The sequence below is a fragment of the Perissodus microlepis genome, chromosome 7, assembly GCF_051167445.1.
Source record: "Perissodus microlepis isolate ML-2025 ecotype Zambia chromosome 7, ASM5116744v1, whole genome shotgun sequence".
In the NCBI taxonomy this organism is placed as follows: Eukaryota; Metazoa; Chordata; class Actinopteri; order Cichliformes; family Cichlidae; genus Perissodus; species Perissodus microlepis.
In genome coordinates this window covers 48,207,424-48,227,707 of record NC_140467.1, presented here as the reverse complement: position 1 = coordinate 48,227,707, position 20,284 = coordinate 48,207,424, and the positions used below count along the sequence as shown (strand labels likewise).

Sequence of the window (20,284 nt, the reverse complement as noted above, 5' to 3'; positions counted from 1 at the left end):
CGGAAACACGTGACCAAATTTCATCTTCTTGTTAGCTTGAGGTTCACATACTCTTAACTGTCACAGATATCCAAATAGTTGATCATTTTCCCGTCTATAAAATCAAAAGTTTTATTGAAATCTAATGTCGTTATATACATTTTTCAAGATTTTTAAAGTTTGTATGATGATAGATACAAAAAACAGTTTGAGCTTGTTTAATTTTGGTGAAAAGTGATTCAAGGTACACACACAGTAAAATGTGAAAATCAGCAAAAGTTTTTTATTACCCGCAATTTTTTATGGCTCATCTTCAAACTTCACAACAACATACTAGGTCTTGGGGGACATGAGTACCTAGGCTGGTTAAGCATTTAACCTTGACCTTCATTAATAGCATCCAAGGTCAAAGTTGACAATTGGGAAAAAAAAATCAAGAAGCCATATCAAGTTATATATCATATGAAAGGACATGAAGAGAGCTGTACAACACACCTTTTAGTTTTTAAATACAACACCCTATGACGTCAAATTGACGCCATAACAGACGGACCTCTGTATGCTGTAATAAAAATATCATAAAGTTTTAGTGTAGTGTAGGTGCAGTTTCCGAGTGCTGTTGTCTTAGCTGCATTGTCATAGTTATGCATGACCCATCAGTGATTATACTTCTTATTTTTCAAAGGTGTATTTAAATACAGCAACATGTGCTCACAAGGTTTTCAATAAACTTGACCTCTGACCTTGACCTTGAGGTCAGAATAGAACTCATCTGACATCTTTAGTAAAAACATCTATGGTATCAGCTTGAATATCCTACATTCTTCAGTTATGTTCACAAAGTCGGGTGTCCCCACTGCCTGCCTGCTTAAACACAAACTTACACAGCTCACTGTATCCAAGTCTCAGTGTAGCAGCTTTAACTTCAGGCGGAAAACACCTAATTCGATTAATGAGTTTTAACCACTGATCCTGTTAAATGGCCCTTGTGTGGATTGTAAAGTTGGATAGCGATGCAGCTCAGCCATGTTGCAGACTCTTCAGGCTTTTAACAGTAACCCCCTCACGCAGTGTGATACCCACAGACCAGACTGTCTCACTCTGTGCCTAGCTTATAATAACTGCTACTGTGAAAACTAGGCCAAACCAGCAGGAGTAGACATTGACGCATCCCGCTCAACTGCTAATATCCACTGATAACACTTGCCAGTGTAAGGTTGACCAGTATTATGCATGAAAATGGCGCGATGGCTTGTGTGAAGAGGCGGCCGCTCAAATGGCAGATTTTCAACTTAAAACGCACAAAAATGGGTGCGTGGTGAAACTGGAATGTTACAAAACCACACGGTACGTTTACAGGGTACACACAAGTATGATAGATCTTATTAGATAAGATTTGCAGGGGGAAAAAAGTAAAAAATAAATGCTGGCAATATCCTCAAAGATCCCTGAAATGCCTCTGACCTGCTGAGCAAAATAAAGGGAAGGATAAACGCTGACATTTAGCCTTCTAAAGGAGAAAGCATAAGAAGTAAAGAAGGCCAAGCCTCACTGCAAAGATGATCATCTGAAGAACCGTAATTGTTCTCTGCATCGTTACATCTCATCCCGACCTCTTTGTGCTTTCACACTAAGGAACTGTGAGCTCACCTCTCAGGCTGAGGGCCGCCTGCAGTTCCCCCAGGGGACTTCAGCGACTAATGGAGGTGGGCGACGGGGGGGGTGAGAAAGGGAGTGGTCAAGTCTCGGTATGCACCCCCACGGCCGTTCTCATTTCATGCTCTTTGGCCCTCTTTACCCTATCGTCGGACTTAAATGTCAATCAGGAGCACTGGAAGGCCTGGTACAGAGGGCGAGGGAGGGTCCCACCTCGAAGATAGGTCGACCCCTCTATTTAAAAGTGCCACAGAAAATAGGGAGAGGAGGGGGTGAGTTTAGACAGTAAGACCTTCTCTGCCATAGTGACAGGACGGAGTGATCTTGAAAGGCGAGCAGCTGGGCTTTCTAAGAGCCAGGCCCGCTGTCCCGTGGAGCTCTAAAGAGCAGCTCGACAATGCCTGCCTCAGCACATAAATAATTTCTCTGTGTTTATAGCGTGGCTGCATCCACGAATGTTTGCAACAGTTACTGTATATGTGTGCGTTATATACTGTGGGAAGCAAATCTCAATTTTAAGTCTGAATATGCAGTTTTAGTGCAAAGATTTAATGCAGCACTGTTTGTTTTACCATGACAACTGTTGATGGCCCCCTCTCTTCACCATCTGATTTCTCCTAACCTTGTCGACATCTCTCAGTGTGTTTGTTTGTGGCAGTGACAGATTGTTCTATTCTCATGCAGTATTGAGTAGGTTATGACCCAGACACCTTGTCCTCTTTGTTCGACGCTTCTCCATCTTCTCCACCTCCCACCCCCGGCCCACCGTTTTAATCCTATCATGAAAACCTCTCTTGAAAATCACTGTACGTTAACAGAGGTCCAAAGACAGAGGACCCTGATTGTTGTCAAGGTAGGCCTTCCCCCCGCTCCCTCTCAATTAAAATGCATTTCACTCATATAAGCCTCGCTGATCCCCTCCTTCTTTCTCCAACTCTCAGATGCGAGACAGACAGAACGGTGCGACCGCTGGCCAAGGTTAACCAAGTCTTAAACTGTGTTTGAGCACTGCACCACCGCGAAGATCAAACCCCATCTCAAAGCTCTCGCTGACAACTCTCAGCTAACAAAACTCTCCTGCCTCTCCTTTCTTTGCCCCGTCTAACGGTGAACTGCATCCAGCGCACAGCTGACCTGATCTTGCTGCAAGCCCAGAGTGGAAATTTCCCAGTGTGAACCAGTATAAAGCTTCCCACATTCATCAGAGGTATCGACCCTGAATATCTGAGCGTGGTGATGGATTAACCTGCTTGCTATTTCCAAACATTTGTCTTCATTAAGGGGAGTAGTTATAACTTTAAACAGTGGAATTAATTTGTGGATTTTTTTTTTTAACTATTTGGTGACTTATTAAGATGATCATACAGATTTATTTTTTTAATTCCTGCCCTCAGTGAAGCTCATCAAAGAGCTTTATCATTGTATTACCATATTCTGTGACATTTACCCGCATGTACAGCACATTACTAGAAGTGTACCACCACGGGGTCGTGAGGCTGAGCTCCAGCATACAAGTATGATCGGTGGACCAAGAGCACCACTCTGTGGCATAAAGCGGCGTGACTCGGTGTGCTTGGTTTACTACGCAGCCAACGGATGTCAGCAAAGGGCTGCGCTGAGGCTTAAGTGACATTTAATGAAAAAAAGTGAAAATGATATGAAAGAAAACAAAGACAAATGTGAGTCATGTGACAAAGCAGTAAGATGTAGAAGACTCCTCTAGTTATTGCTGTGTATATTTTAAAGTCTTGTCTCGTTAGTAGAGCCAGCAATCAGTTGTCACTCGTGGCAGAGAGGCTTTACGCTGCCTTGTGAAGCTGAAATTTCAAGCCCCAAATTGAACGTGGTCATTAGATGAGACAGCTGCTTGGATGTTTCTGTGGGAGACTGAATGCAGGCTGTCAGGAAAACACCAAGACGCTCTAAAACAGACCAACTCTGACTGCGCTGTGAGGCCCTATCCTGCCCTGACAAGTCTGGCATTGCTTGGCAGATCATTGTCTTCCCTCTGTGACTTTATCATAGCCTCGGGGAACGTATTCCACTCCTTCCCCTCCTCCACACACACACACCCACACACCTCTCCCTAGCACAAACACACAAAGCAAGCACTTTGCACTTCTTATATGGGTGTGGCTTCTGCTGCGCAAGCAAGAGCACAAGGGAGCAGGCATAATGACTGCCAGTGTAAATATGAATCCTTGACACTCAAGGCCTTTCTCTGATAAGCGATTAAATCGGTCGCTGATGAGGTGAGCGGCACCAAAGCTCAGAAGAAGCTGCCAACAGTGTGTAATGAACTCCTTATCTCAGTAGTTTAATGCATGCCTCTGCGTTCACGGGCGCACTGCGAGTGTATGAGCTGACCCACATCACTCACGGAATGTAGATCACTCTGTCAGTCAGATCAATTATTCATAAAAAGTTGATATGGCATGCTCGCTTCGTCTTGGTACACTCAAGACATAATCTAGATGGTTGCACTTTAATAGAGAGGATAATGTGAAGCACTAAGTGAGCAAAAGCCATAGTCAGCAGTTGAAACGAGCATCAAATTAGAGCCATGCTTCCCCTTTCTTCTTCTACTCGGCCTTTAATTTTCCTGTCACATGCAGTACATGAATGGTAACAGGGAGAAAATAAGAAAAATGTAGTTGTAGTATATGCATCTAAGCAAGGTTTTAGCGTTCCCAACAGGGGGCTGTGTGCTTCCATTTAACTTGTAAATGGTTCAAACTACTCTGTAATTACAAAGCAGACGTTAATATATCCTCCCGAGAACCGAGGAACAGTGAATCTTTCCACTTTTTTGTGATTTCCTTCCTTTTGGAGCTAAAAGACGCCCCCAAACACATGAGATATCAATGGAAAGCCCACGATGTCCTCTATTTGGTACATCAGGACTTATTAGGATAGCTCAAATGAGCCAAAAGATATCGACAAAAAACAAATGTCTATGACAGAAGACATAGATATTATTGAAATATTACAATTTTCAACTACCACTTTTAAAATCACAATTCTTGCTTATTTAAAAGAACTTCTGTGAATGCTGTTATTTACTGGCATTTGATTAGAGATCAAATGTGGAAAAAATGACAGGTTCTCCTCTAGATATACAAACTAGAGCTGATGCTAAATGTTCAAACGGCCAGTAGTGATTCAAAACACTCGAAGCATAAATCACCTCTGCTATGTATAAAACATTTATGGGGGAAAAATCTAATTAAGAGTTACTCTGGCTGTTTTCCGTACCATTATCTTTTGACTTAATTGATTGGAGGATGAGATGCAGCCAAGATGTGTGGGTCTTGCCAGGCTGGTTTCCTGGTCAAAACACTGCACACACTGAACTCTAGGCAAGTATGCTAAATGATAAGCAAAAATACAAGAAATCCTGTGCTGTGTTTTCAGAGTAAGAGCTGCCCTGAAAGTGCCTTAGAGAGGAAAAATGTGTTCCGAAATACACTAACCTTAACTGTAACCGCCTAATACTAGAGGATATGGAAAGTAAAGACCCTACAGTACTACAGAGAAACCCCTCCAACCAGAGACCCTGTGAGCAAGCACTTGGCGACAGCGGAAAAGAAAAACCCTCTTTTAACAGGAAGAAATGCAAACTAGTGTATAAACACGCAGAGTAAAAAGACATGTGCAAAGAAAAAAATGCAAACCAGTTACACTTCCAGAAAAAAGCTGAGAAGTGTCCATGCATTTTCTAGCGCTCACAAGTCTTTTTAGATAGGTTCCTTCATTTAACCAGGTATTGTACTTTTAATCGTTATGTGCTTTTCAACTTTATTCCAAAACATGTGAATAACATAGATATTAACAAGAAAAAAGAACCAAATGTCTGTGAGTAAAGCTTTAAACCTTTAGATCCCTTGCAATCTAAACATCAGTGGCGATGTAATCTTTTTAATTTGCTGAAACTGATTATTAACCTTATATTAATTATTATATAGAGACCCATTGCTTTGTTTTGATGATCACACCGATCAACACCCCTGATCTATCTTTTTGTGCAACACTTGATTTCTTCAGGAGCTTTTACTAGTTTTTAAGACTTGTTCTGTCTTTTCGGCCATGATGCTGGTTTTGAACCGAGCTGCTGAAATGGCTGTTTGAAGCCTGCGCACTCAATCATTTCATTAGCCTTCTGCTGCTAAAATTGATGAGGTTAAAAAAAATCGCTACCGTCCAGGCTACTCTGCATTTTTTCCATCTGCGATAGATTGATATATGGGTGAATGGATGATTGGTGAATTTCCACATTATTATTATTTAATTGCATGACTTAATTTATGAGACTGTGTGCAACAGCACTTGCAAAATCAGTATGGATTACATTCGTGGCTTGCTTTAACTTTGAACTGAAATCGAAACACGCCCATGCTCTTGTTGACAGATGGCGTGGCTAATTCCTGACGCAAGGGGGCGCTGTTGCACTGGATGATAGCCTACCCTAGCCGAGTCTCCGCTCAAGGCATTAACGTGAGCGTAGTGTGTGTGTGTATCCAGTGAAAATTACCCGGAGACGGACGGAGGCAGTTTATAACCGTACCAATGTCTGTGGCCTATAAATATATTATATTAACCGGGGCGGAATCATCTCGTGGACACAACAACATATCGAAAATGAGGGAATAATCCGAGGAGAGGCACGGCGAGGCTCGTCTGCAGCTACGGTTTTGTTGAACTGCGAGTGGGATCACAGCTGCTGGCTACGAAAATGTCGAGAAAAATAGAGAGCAAGCAAGGTAAGTCCTGCCCGGCTAGACTGAACCTCACCGCTCCACCTTCGGGATACTGTATAACGGTCTCCCTTACACGGGGCTCGGATGGATCAAATTATGGGGGTCTGTTGACCAACACATACGCCAACAAAAAAGGGGGTGCTCCAGATAAAGCTTGGATGAGTGTGTTGGGTGTAAATGGTGGTTTAATTGGGCCTCACGGATTGTTCTTTTTCTCGGCTATCCAGTTAAAATAAAGCGTCTGCTAGCTGGTAGCGGCTAATGATATTTTCATATTTTTGTCCCGTTTTTAAACCAAAAGGCTGACTTAAGGAGAGCTGGTTAACTAATCCATTAGTTAAAATAATACAGCTTCTCGTGTTCAAAACAGTTTAGCGAGCTAGTCCGGGGAAATAGGTTTTTTTTTTTTTTTTTTTAGAAAAATCGTGCTGGCTTTTCTTCCATGGTACTACACCGGCATTTCTCCATTCACTCTCGGCACGGGGGTCGTAAATACACCATCCCGGTTTGATTGTTTGCGAGCGTCGCTAACCATCTCGGGACAAATCTCTGAATTTCACTCAAGAGGAAACACGTGTGTTTCGCCTTTTTCCCCTTTGGAAGACGCGTAAATGAATGAATATATCGTGTGACATTTTTCTCCTGCTTCCCAATTGGCCGTCCGCGAACATTTAAAGACGGGTTTAGCTAGCAGCAGCTCAAGGTTAGCTTTTACTGGCTAAGGCTAGCTGCCTTGTTACCCCTGGAATGGGATTGCGTTCACGCGCTGGGCTGCTGGGTGTGTATTTGTGTTGATTTTCACTATTGTGCACGTGGCATTTTTTTGTTGTTGGTTTGACCCGTATTTTTATTTGTATTTTTTTTCATTTTGTCTACTCGTGTCGCTCACTTTCTCACTTTCACTCTCACTGCGGAGCACAATCACTACGGGAGGAAACGCAGTAGTGTTGGGGTATGGATGGGATTTTGGGAAGGAAACTTTATACCCGTCAGCTACACTTGCATCCCATTCCAGCAGCTGTCTCCTTGCTTCGCTCCACATAGTGTCCTGCCCAGTGTTGCCTGCAGTAAGTGGGCGAAAAGGCGAACACACACACTGAGAGCCCCCAGTAACAGGAGGGGAGGGAGTGTCATCCACCACTAGCTCAGTCATTCTTCATAGGCGTAAAAGTTTCCGATTCCTTTCGTGTCTTGCGGACAGATGACTACATATGGTCACAACTAAATGAAAAGTCAGAGGCAATGCAAGAGTTTTTTATTTTGTTTTCTTTTTTTGTAGACTCGTTGCTTAACTGATAACTTAAAAGCAAGTACCCAAACCATCACTTCTCCCCTGCTTCCATTCTTCCCAGTTGTGTTTACTTGTTGGTCTGTTCTCATCTGCCTATTGATCCCAAATATGTCCCCAAGGACACACTGTGGTGGTTGCTAGTGTAATGGAAACAGGGAAGGGCGAGACTTGGGACTCAGAACAGAAAACTCTGCAGTAGGCAGTGCTTGAGTGTGAGAGAAAGTGTGAAAGGCTTCTCTGGAGACTGGATAGAAACAGGGTGACAGTTTTAGTCGCTGGCAGAATGGTGCCTTGAGGAGCAAACACATGGACACCAAATTCACTAGCTGCATCAACATACTCCTCCGATTACCGGGGATGGTATCACCCAGTCACTAATTTGCCCTTCCCGCGGGAAGCAAAAGCGAACCTCATGTGCGGTGGAGCCCAGGCGTGTCACCTCTGATGAAATCAGATGGATGGTTCATGCACTGAATCCCATTCTCTACGTACTCACCGACATGACTTCATCACTCAAGCAGCCCAAAACTGAAATCCATAAACAGATTCAGTGTGTTGCGGTGTTTGTCCCCCAAAAAACGTAACAGCAGCCAGACAGCCGAAGCTGTTTCTTAATGCTTTTCTCAGAAGGCTTAAAAGCTTTGAGTCTGTGTAATCACATTTTGGTGTAAGCTAAAACTTGAAGATGCTGTCAGGTAGCCTGCCTTAATAATAGTACATGATGTGAGCTGAATGACTAGGTTGGTGTGCAGTGTCAGCACATATTAATAGCTCCAAGGCATCTTTTTTTTTTTTTTCTTCTCTTTTTCCTGTCTTTCAGTGCATTAAGCAATTTAAGTTTTCCGAGTGTTGCTAAATGAGCTCATGATTAGTAGTATAAATAGTTGTGGGGGTGCTGACATTGATCAAAAGTTAAAAATACTTCTCATCCACTGCTTATCACTGGTGAACGATGCATTGTTGACGGGAATTATTTCTGGCTGGTTTTGAGAGTGCTGCACTGTGACTTGCAGACTCTGCTCAGACACATTCTAATCCCGCAGCGTTTTATGTAGGTACCGTATGTTTACTTGTTGGATGTCATACTTTAAATGACCCACTTAGAATGATTCCACTGTTGCAGTTAAATTAAGATGTGAAACATTTAGCGCAGCAGTCCTGAAATGGGATTTGTTGTTGCCAAGATGGCCTAATTTTTGAAATGAAGGCGATACAAAATTTTAAGAAAGAAAACCCATTTAGCGTCACTTTGAAGAACCAACCCAGAATCCACTTTTCAGGAAGATCTTCCACATAAAAACAGAGACACATCACCTGGGATGAGTTTTCCTTCGTTCGACTTCCTTCGTTCGTATTTCCATTCTTGTTTTGTCTACATGTGTATGAAGCCTTCATTCACACAAACCATTCTAAAACTGCACGGGTCAATAAAAATCTGTTCTAACTGCTCCCCGTTGCCAGGATATGTGCCCTTTGTACACTTTAAAGATTGTTATTTTGCTCAAACCTCAGAGTTCCACTGCTCTTTTCACCGGTGTCTTTTTCTAATAATAGCAGTCATAATAATAACTAGTTTTCATGCACTGTCTCAGTGACAGTACAATCAAAGGTGATGTGAGAGACAGTGCAGCTTTTCGATATCTTTTAGTATTTGTTTTTGTTTTTAGGTAAGTTAGCTACATTAATGCATTAACATTACTACTTCTTCAGCAGCAGAGAACAGCATCTGTTCTTTAGCCACTGCTTTCTAAAACACCATACCAGCTCTGGGTTGAGTTATTGTAGTCACTTGGCCGGCGTTAGTGCAAAGTTTTGTAACATGTTTTTGTGGTGGGGGTGCGTGTGTGTGTGTGTGTGGGGGGGGGGGGCGGCTAGCTGGGCTTGTTTGTCAGTGCTTAATTTATTCATTTCAGTCTGCTAACATTAGCCTGTTAATGATATACAAAATACTGAGAGATGTCTTTTTTTTTTTTTTTTTTTTTTTAAACAAACATTTTTATTATAATATCAGGTGATCACGACTAAGATGTGCTGTATTGCTTTTTTTGGCTTGAGGTTTTTTTTTAAAGATGAACTACAAGACTATATTTCTATCCCATGAGCAGCATTTATTTCAAAGATGCACGTAGTCATTTGTGAATTAAATAGAAAATTTATAATTTAATAAAATTAATTTAATAAAAAATAAATAAAAATGAAGTAAAAAGAAGAACAGTTCTTTTTTTCTCCCACTCGCATTAGGCTTGGATGCTGTGCACACTTTACAGCTCAAAACACACATTTAAACACACCAGAAAAGCTGCTTATGAAAAGATCATTGAGATTTTCACGGTTGCAAAAATTTCCCTCATGCAGACTGGGGTTGTGACACGACACATTTTGGCACACCAGTGTTGGTAAGAAAGTCGTGAGAGCAGCAGTGCAGTGTTTTAAAATTAGCTTGCGGACTCTTCTGTTACTGGACAGTCAATGGTAGTAGCCAGTCGCAGCGGCAGAACTGATCCATCAGTTCCTTATTTTAGACTCCCTGCACCCCCCTCGCTGCATAGTGTGGCAGTGCGCATCTGTGGTTCACCCTTTGAAAGGGTCTTAGCTGCACTGTTTACTGTCAGGCATTACAAGAGCTAAAACTAAAGTGTGTGTGTGAAACTTCGATGGCCCTCGTTTGCTAAGCGGTTAGCTCGTTGCTTCAGACTTAAAATAGCTTCTTTTTCCTAATGTCCGTAAATGCCGAGCTCTGCATGCCTGGGTCAAAAAAACTCTGAGCAAGAGCTAAAGTAGTCCTGATTACAAAAGGGTTCCCCGGGATAACTCGGTCTGCCCACATTGCTGATGAGTGATCCCACTGTTGCACAGAGCAAGCTATGAGCACTGGTTTGTCATGCTGCAATTTTGAGGTTTGATGGCAGCAAGCATTTCACCCTCCCTCTACCACAGAATGAGAGGCTTGCTTTTCCCATATAGGTTTAGCTGTGTTGTAATTACATTTTTTATTTATTTTTTTGGTGCCGTGTATGGGAAAGCAAAAAGAGGGAGGGAAAAGAGCTTGGGAAGAGAAAGGGAGAGGGTGGATAAAGTCTGTGAGCAGAGAGTGAATCGGATAGAGAAATGGATGGATTACATGTGGCGTAATGGCTGGACCAGGGCAATCGATGAGAAGCGAAGGGAAGTCTGGGTTTTTGTAACATGAACATTTTTAAGGTGCTTTCATCACCTTCCAGGTGGAGCGAAAGACTGCAGTTGAGATAATTTTCAGTGGTCTCACGTGTAATTCAGTGCAGCAGTATGTCACTGGCGGGTCATATTCCCCATCTCTCAACTTCCACGTGTGTTTTTGAGAGACTTTGTTGAGGTGTTGAATCTATCTCAAAAGGATAGAAAGAAGATGCTTCCCCTGAGTTCACTGCTGCGTGTTGGCCTACATGCCAGAGAGCAGGTCGTTTATTCCCGCAGGTGGCCGTCTCATTTCCTTATTACTGTTGAGTGCATTCTCCATTCCAGATAACTGTGGAGTGTTGGACTCTCTCCAGGACCAGTGACGACACCCACTCAGACATCCTTCCAGGATTACTTAAGTCAAGATTTATAAGAATATGAATATAAAACACATTGGATTTGGGAAAAGCACAATGCTTCTGGACTCCTCCTGACTTGTGTCACTGCTATATGTGGCTCTTCCTCTGAAGTCCTGTGTAACGTGGCTGAGTCAAGTGAGGATGATCATGAGGCTAAGTTAGTTATGACTAACTCTCAGCAGTGCCTTTGTGAGAGAGAGCTCTAAAAAATGCCACTGTGACCTACGACACAGTATACAAAGGGCGTAAGCATCAGTATCACCTGGACTAGTCGCTGCGTGGACTGTTGGATGGGCAATATAAGCTGGAGGAGCCAGGCCTCCTCAGAGGACACAGACTCCTCTCTGCAGGGTGATTTAGATGAAGACACAGGTAAAGACAGCACACAGCACTTTTGCTGGTGATCAGTTGTACATTTGTTTTACTGGAGAAACAAGCATGTTGGGTATTTTAACTTATAATAACTTCGAATACCCAAAGAAGAAACTAGACAAGGACATTTACTTTAGCAGATGAGCATTACTAGAAATGTGAAGTGTGGTTTTTTTTTTTTTGGTTTTTTTGTTTTTCCCTCATCAGGTTTCAAAAGTTTTAATGGCGTTACACTCATTCTGCAGTTTATGTTAAAATAAACGCATACACGCATTGCTTTTTGTGACGATTATTTGTCTGAGTCTGCGGTGGCAAGCTGTGGAGCCTTAATGTAAAGTAGGCTCTGCTGGTGGAATAAAATGCAGGGGACATTCCTCTCTGTGCTTTTTGTGTCGTGTGGCTTTATGGAAGGTGCTCATTTGCTTTGCTGAAGCTTTGGGTGGACCCAGTTTGAGGAGGCAGCTCTGCGGGGCCACAGCCTTCAATCACAGGCTTCCTCTTTGCCTTATTTACCCCCCCCCCCCCAAAAAAAAAAAAAAAAAAATGTAGCCATAACTGCTCTAATCCTGGCTCATCAGGTTAGGATCTGATACTGTGCCTGCATGCTTTGGTCTTAATCCTATTACACAATACAGAAAATGTGCGCCATGGAGCTGTAATCTTGGTATTTTAACTCCAAGCTGCCTGCCTCGCCTCACCTTGGTAACTGGGTATGTTTGCTGACCCACATGTTGGGGGTTAACCCTGTTTGATTTTTTTTCTTTCCTCCTGCTAAAGCTGCGTGAACAGATCCACCCTGATGAGCTGGTATAACATAGAGGCTCCATAATTAAGGTAGCCGAGTCTATCACTGTGTAATTACACAGTGCCGAGTGCCATAATACCTTGTTTTGAAAACACACAGTCTGTGGTGCGCTCAGCCTAATAAATCTATGTATTTCAACCCAGCAGGCAACAATAGTCAGTGTTCACTGTGTGTATTTTGTCTGTGTACCCTGAGCTGCCCAGTCCCTGTAGTCATGATGGCCCTCTGCAGAGACCGTAGCGTGAGTAATGTGTTTCAAACAGATGCACAGAGGCCAAACACAAATAGCTGGTCATACTGCAGAAGGACAATATTTTGTAGTTATTCATCTATTAGCTGCTGATTTGACTACAGAGGCTTTAATTTCAAAATAAACAGTTTCTGGATCTTATTGTTTATGTTGTTTTTTGGTTTTCACTTGGTTTGCACACTGCCTAAAAGTCTTTTTTTGCTGCTTCAATTCGCTCGTCTAAATCCAAATCTTTGTTATCCGAACGATCGCATCGTATTAAATGGTCTTTATAACCCATCTGCCAGAACCCACAGCATCCTCTCTCAGACTCCTGGTGTTTGTGATGAGATTGTAGAAGTAAAAGCGGTGTGACAGAGAACCACTACTGAAACTCCAAATGTGTCCAATGATGATGTCTTTCAGTTCTTGTTTCGGACTGAGTTACAATAGCGCTCTAACGCACTATTGTAACGCTTTGTAACTCTAACACTTTGATATTATGGAAATTTGATTGAAGGGAACAGGGTATTTCGTGTTTTGTGTATCCACACAGGGGACTGCACTGTGTGTGTTGCAGATACAGTACTGACCATTGCAAGGATGAAGGAAAGAAAAGAAAAATCTGTCTATGTTGAGTTTTCTATTGAAGAAAAGTGAGCAGCAGGGACACAGAGAGAGAAAAGGCGAGTGGCATTGGTGTGCCTGAAAGCAGCAATCTCAAAGGCGGAAAATGTAGAAATCTATTTAAAGGCGGGGGGGTGGGTTCTGTCAAGCTGCGCCTTAGTGTGCATGTGTGTGCGTGCCTTCCTGCGTTCAGTGTGTCAAATCATGTAGACCCCAGGGTGGCATGGCTGGGTCAGGGAGCTGGCATACAATGAAGGGGACGTCCCACAGTTGCTGCCAGTTTCCGACACCAGTCTAAATCAGGAATGGTAAGCGAGAGAAGTTGACATTGCTTGCAAACAAGTCAGCCTTGTTGTCAAGGTGCATGTGGGTGTGTGTGTTTTTTGTTTGGTTGTAGATGAATGTGAATCCTTGGTTTGATTTCTTTATATTAATCCCAGAGTGTAGATGAAATGCATGCAAACACGCACAATCTTGACTTCGCCAGTGACTGAATGAGTTTGTAGCCCTGTGGACAAAATCCAGGAATTTGTGTTTGTTTGTTTCAGTGTTCGCTGACCCACTTCTGCTTGGATGTTCATTCTTATACAACCTGAATGTGTGAATATGCTTTTAAAACAGCAATGATGAACAGAAATAAATGGAATGTTTCTGAGGTTAAAGGCAAAATAATCACATAATTAATCAGCTTTGGCCTGAGAAGACTTTGAGTTGTTATTTGACCTGTTTCTCTTCATATGACTGATATCTCACAGCAAATAATGAGTTAAATTTCACTGATTCTTTTTTCCCCTTAAATTCTGTTACAAAAGCCTCAGCATCCAAAATGCTTGTCTTTAGACTTGTCCATGCTGATTCTATCTTTGGAAGCGTTCTGCCTAATTTTCTATTATTTAAAACATAAACATAAAATGAAGATATCATTTTATAGCGTCAGATGTATTGTAAAGGGCCCACCATACTATTTTTGGAAGTGCAGTCATGCTGTCTGCTGCAGTGTGTCTGCATACTGAGGAAGAACAGACGACAAAAATAACAGCACATCAATAAAACCCTGGAAGGTGATATGCAGTTATGTAGAGGCAACTTTCCTCATTCATCTGAAACAGTAATATGTAGCTTTTTCTTTTTACCCGTGGAATGTCAGATAAGTGGACAGACATCAGCTGAGCAAGTAAACTGGTACAGATGACAAGAATGAGCTAATAATAGCCTGCTTAACAGTTCAAATAAAAAAATAAAATAACAGTTGTAGCTTTTGTCTGGTTTAAAAAAAACTAAAAAACAAAACAAATCTCAGACACTTAGAGGCAGCTGACACTGACATAAACGATTATGCGCGTTGGGAAGTAACTAGGAAGTGACTATTAACATAAATTTTTGCCAGACTACATTTCACTCATTAAAAACGGTGATTCCTACGATGCCCTTTCAAAACCCCCATAAAAACATGTATAAAAGCCTGCAGCTAATCACTGACTGACAATATTTATATCCCGTGGCCCAACCTTAGCATGTAGACTACAGATCGATCTCTGTTTTCCAAAAATAATATAAAATTGTGTCATCTTTTTCCACAGTTGGAAAAAGATGACACAAAAATGTGTTATTACGGATTAATATAGAAGTAATTACAAAGTTGCATTTAATTTTCTTTTTGTGTATGAGTGATTCAAATCTCTCTAGTACAGTTTAGACGACCGCTGCCTAATTATAAGTGTCTATACGTGGGCAAGTCTTGTCTTTGTAAAGGACACGTCTGTCATCCAAGGCTATTTTTAAGAAGCTACATTTGGACATTTTTCGGAAAGTTTGGTTTGCCAGGGTGCATTTGATCTGTAAGTTTAGATATATTATGTGGCATCTCTCTTTCAGTCTCATCCAGTGCTGTGTTTGTGCACAAAGTGTCAAGTGGATGACGAGTGGCCCGCTGCACAGACAAGATCGGCTTTGTGCGGCTCTCTAACATGGAGAGCGTGGTACCACTCCTTGCTGTTGAGGCCATTTACTGTTTCCTGTGCTTCTCTGCCTCTCTGTATCTGTCTCTGTCTTGTGCTCAACAGTGAAGTGATCGGTTCTCTTGTGGCTGTTTGTCTGTGTGTAGGATCGTTCTCGTATCTCAAGTGCTTTATAGTGCCTGTTTGGCAAGAGGCAAACAGCTGCCGTTCTCTGAGAACTCTGAATTCATTCTCAGCAGATCACAGGGGTTTTTTAGCTGTTGCAGTGTCTCTGTTCTGGTGCTGCTTGATGTTAGAGATACTGACAAGCTGAGTATTTATAGCACTTTGTGCTTCTTAGTCTATCGGTTTCACCCCAGGTGAACCTGCTGCCTGCCACACGGTCTGTCTCACTTTACTGAAAGAATCGGTTCAGAAAGCTAGCTTTAAATGGATCGCTAAAAAATGCAGTAAATTGCTGCAGCCCGAAGGTCAATTGAAGGATCAGGCTGATTTGAGCATGTTTGTGTTGGGTGGTTGTGTATCGCAGTGAGCTGCTTTGTGTCGTGTGGGTTTGTGTAAATGTGTGTGTCTGTTAGTGATGTGCTATTAGGCACCACCTATTTTTATAAGGTAAGTTGTTATGTGGGGGTTAGTTACAGAGTCCAGGCTGCTCTGTGCTGTGAAGAGGGGAGGGAGTGAGGGAGACGAGGGACAGGAAATCATACCAGTGACTTAGGCGTCAGCGGGGAAGGAACAGGAGGGGTACCCAGGATGGTGTGTAAGTGTATGTTGTGTGAATTCCGCTCCCCCACCCCGCTATTAACCCTTTCCATCATACTGACTGCCCCTGCCCTCCAGTAAAGATTTAGCGTGCTGCTCTGTGGCCTCGTTTGCCTCTCACATCACATTAATGGAATCATTAGCTAATACTGCTATGGATTCCTAGATGACAAAACCATCAATATCACAATTAGGTGCTAAACTAATGATTTTTTTTTCCCGTTGTAGATTAATCTGCTGATTATTTTCTCAGATAATCGTTTGTCCTTCTGGAAATGGGGGAAAAATGACATCATGAAGAAATCAACTTGTAGTTGAAAAACGGTTGCTCTAAAACTCCAAGGAAACATTGTTCTCTGTTACTGAAGACAAACAAAAAGATGAGTTCATCACTGTCAAGAAGGTGGAATGAGCAAATGATTGGTCATTTTTGTTTTAGCAGGAAGATGACTCGCATTACAAACTAGATCTTAAAATAGCTGCATATGTAAATAAAAAGGAAAGCTACACAGTAGCCAGAGAACAATTCTGAAACCTGGTTTTGTATATTTTTCAGTTTCAGCACTGTGTTATGTGATGTGCTGATGTCCTCTGGTCTTAACACAGTGTGCACGAGATGTGAGCCCTATTTGTCTTTCCTGAGTTTGTTTTTCCCTCCTCTCAGTCATGCACATGGCAGCTTTTAACATGACGTTTCTAGATTTTGTAGCTAATTTCTGTTTTGCAATAATTGGCAATATTGCCGTAACTCTTTTGGGGGGGGGATAAGGATAAATCAATCCTTATACTGCTTCATGAACGTCCTGCTCCCCCCGTGCTTCACACTGCTCTCTCTCCGGTATTAAGGCTGTGCACTGGCTGAGATGAGATTGCTTCTCTTCAGGATGTTTGCCGGCTGGCTATCCTTTGTCCACCATGCTGCCGTCTGTTTGCAAAACGTTACACCTCCCAGTGCATCTAATGAACATCGTGCTAACTACATCACTACCGATCATGCTTTTGCTTTGTACGTGAAAAGCTGGACAGTTTAAACAGTGCGATAATTTATTTATTTATTCAAGCCCTTTGTCCCCTTTTGTCACCATTTTCCCTTTTTTAAATTAACAATTGGGTCAGCAGAAGCTTCCAGCATGTTTTTTCTGTGCGTCGATGATGCTGTTGAAAATCAGACCTTAAGGCATCCCCTCTGCAACCCTTTGTTGCTCATGGTTGAATAGTTTGGAGAACCTTTGTGTTTGTGACTGTGGATGCTGGTGTGGGTTCCTGCGCTCTGACACAGAGGACAATTGAGTCAACTAGACCTTAGGGCTCACTCCATAGCTTTCAGTACAACCTCTATGAAATTCTCTGCCAAGCGCTTCCATCAAATAGCTCCATTAGCTCATCCCCTGCCTGCCATTAATACACAGACCCATACTGAAAGCATCCAAGAGTGAGGATTATACTCATAATATTGCATAGCCAGTGCAGTATGGTATTATCCTTGAAGCATATACAGTGTATTGCAATAATTGTTTTTAAATGAATCATACTATTGTGAAGGAAGCGAGTCAAAGGGAGTGAAGAGGATAAATGAGTGTGTAGCGTTAGTCATAGATCTACAGAGTGTGGAAACACAGACAAACAATGTGACAGACATTATCAGCACAAAGTAAGTAGAGAAGAAGAAATGCTATCAGTAATGAACCACCTTCCTATTGCAGCAGCAGAGGGGAAAAGGTTGTGTTAGCTCCAGAAACACAGAGCTTTGGAAGATTGAGTTCTGCTGGCTTTATAGTTAAACAGAGGAGGCATTGAGGCTCGAGACTTGTAAATGTTTATGCCACCACACAATACGCGGGCCTAATGGTCCCACCCTCTTCTGAAACGCCACCATCGAGGCCACCAGGCTACACAGGACCTGCATCAGTTGAATAGTATACGGCCTGAAAATCCATCCAGCGTCTAATCAAAATGATCAAACATTCCTTAAAAACTACTTAACCAGAGCAGTTAATGGAATGACTCACTTTTGACTCATGCTGTGTTAATAGCTTCATTTACAGAAAAAAAGACTTCCTTGAGCGTATCTGCAGTGAAGTCGGGATCGTGGTGGCGTTGCAAGTCTTAAAGATCTGTCGCTCTTGCATCCACAGTATGCAAGGGTTAGACACCATTACTGTGACATGTATCGCTTATAAAACTAAGAAAAAAAAACTGTTTTACGTGCTGCAAAATATACAGTTATTACCAGTCTTTAAACAAAGAGCGCTGCATGAATGAACTCACTGACTTGCAGCATGCCAGCATATCCAGAGCTCCACACTGACCCACTACCCTGAATAATGTTACACATCATCTACCGCATCTCATCTGCAAGCTGTGTAATTATGGAAGCGTGCATAGTCTACTCTAACCTCAGTAGCCTTAAATGTAGATGTGTTAAATTAAGATGTGTAAATTTAAGACTTTTGTTTTGAGACTATACCACTTTGTTTCCCATCATTGTTCTGTTTCAGAGCGTGTGTGTGTGTGTGTGTGTGTGTGTGTGTGTGTGTGTGTGTGTGTGTGTGTGTGTGTGTGTGTGTGTGTGTGTGTGTGTGTGTGTGTAAAATACTGCCTCTGAACATTGCTTCAAGCTACTTTTCCATGAAGGATGATGGATCGAGAAGTCAGTGAATAGCAGATTACTATCTGCTTCAAAGTGGGTTTAAGATGCACAGCTCATTTCAGATCACAAACAAACAGACTCAAGAATGCAATGTGTCACCAAGAGATTAGGCTGGATTTTTCTGTTTCTTTTTGTGGCCTAATGTGACATATTTTCCTCCCCTCTCTGATAATTATAGTTTCAGGTTACTTTGTAGATTCTTCACACCTTTTCTTTTCTTTCTTTCTTTCTTTTTTTTTTTTGCCATTGTTTGTCATATTGGGAATCAGATCGTATCTGCATGTTCAGTGTTATCCTACGCCTTTTCTAGGCTGCCGTAACTCCAAAGTGACAAAAAAAGGCGAGAAAGTGGGAGAAGGTGCTTTTGATATCCTTTTGTCTCTGCAATCTTGTGACTCATAAGGGTAATGATGCCTCTCTTGCAAAGCAGGAGTTTCCCTTTATAGATACCGATTCAGATATAGATAGTATTCTTAATCATAAGCCTATTGTGTGCTGTCTGCTTAGATCTGAAAGCAAATTGCACAAACAGTCAGGAAACAGGAAAGAGACTGTCTTTTTCTCTTTTTTTGTTATTGTTGCCCTGCTGTCTGTTGTTCACTTGCTCATCTTCATGTCGCATACAGATGACCAGCCACAACCTCTCTAAACAGTTATGGATCTGATTAGCTTTTTTGTGTTATAGATGTGCTTTATAGATTGCCTGTGTTTGTGCGGTCACGCTCTGTTAGCCACGGTTGACCAGGCCTTCTGTTACCATGCAACGCAGCACCCAGAGCACCTCCATCACCACACTGATATTTGCTCCTGACCAGTGACCCATGGCTGGTGGGGTTTGCGTTCCTGGTCACTGACATACTGAAGGGCATGCTTATGCAAGTATCGGCTGAGGCGGGCTTTATTGAAACAGAGATTGACTTGGGAGGGGATAAAAATAAGCGTGTACTTTTGTGTGCTTAGAAATGAAACGTGATAAATGCTTTGCTTTGGTAAAACGAATGTGATGTAATGTGAGAAACCCATTTGAGTTTTGTCGCTCCAGTTTTTGTGGAGTAATTGAATTCTACAAATGAGCTGGAAATGTATCACTTGAGCAAAGTATTCATTTAAATATAAATTAACTTTGAAAGTGTCTCATCAGTCTGTCAGCTGCAAATTAGTTGTAGTTGGTAGTAATTCTTTTTTGTAACTGTTCTTATGCCAGTTCAATTTTTTTTTTCTTGCCCGTTACCTTTTACTTTGCACTTCAGAATTCGGTTGAGAATTGAATGGCCAAAGAAATTTGTCATTTATAATTGCATTGCACAAGCAGAAACCATCTCCCATGTCTCTTATGCTCATTTGTTAAGTGGACTGCAATAGATAGTAAATGGACTCAAGCACTTAGTATCTGTATCTCATTTACTTACTGGTTGAGTGGATTTGATGATCTCGGCCTCACTGTGGCTCCTCGTCGTTGAACTTCATGCTCAAACAGCACAGCTGGTTAACTATGGACTCCACCATTGCACTTCCTCTGTTACTTTTAAGTTAGCTGTTAGCCAGTGCCTCATTACTGTACTGTGCAAAAATTCCTCATTTCTTTCTATTTTGCTTCCAGGTGGACTTGAGCAACAGTTCTCC

At 42.0% G+C, this 20,284-nt stretch overlaps 1 protein-coding gene across 6 annotated transcripts in view; it reads left to right on the top strand.

Annotated features, from left to right (window-relative positions):
* The first annotated feature begins 6,102 nt into the window (after nt 1-6,102).
* The window catches only part of rapgef1b (Rap guanine nucleotide exchange factor (GEF) 1b), a 44,940-nt gene continuing 30,758 nt past the window's right edge, over nt 6,103-20,284 (top strand). For 4 of the 6 annotated variants that reach the window (XM_084935588.1, XM_084935590.1, XM_084935589.1 and 1 more), the window contains exon 1: nt 6,103-6,395. In XM_084935588.1, the coding sequence (XP_084791714.1) occupies nt 6,368-6,395 (28 nt within the window). In that variant the 5' untranslated portion in view covers nt 6,103-6,367. The remainder of the gene's footprint in view (nt 6,396-20,284) is intronic. The other 2 variants (XM_084935593.1, XM_084935592.1) reach the window with 1 other exon arrangement.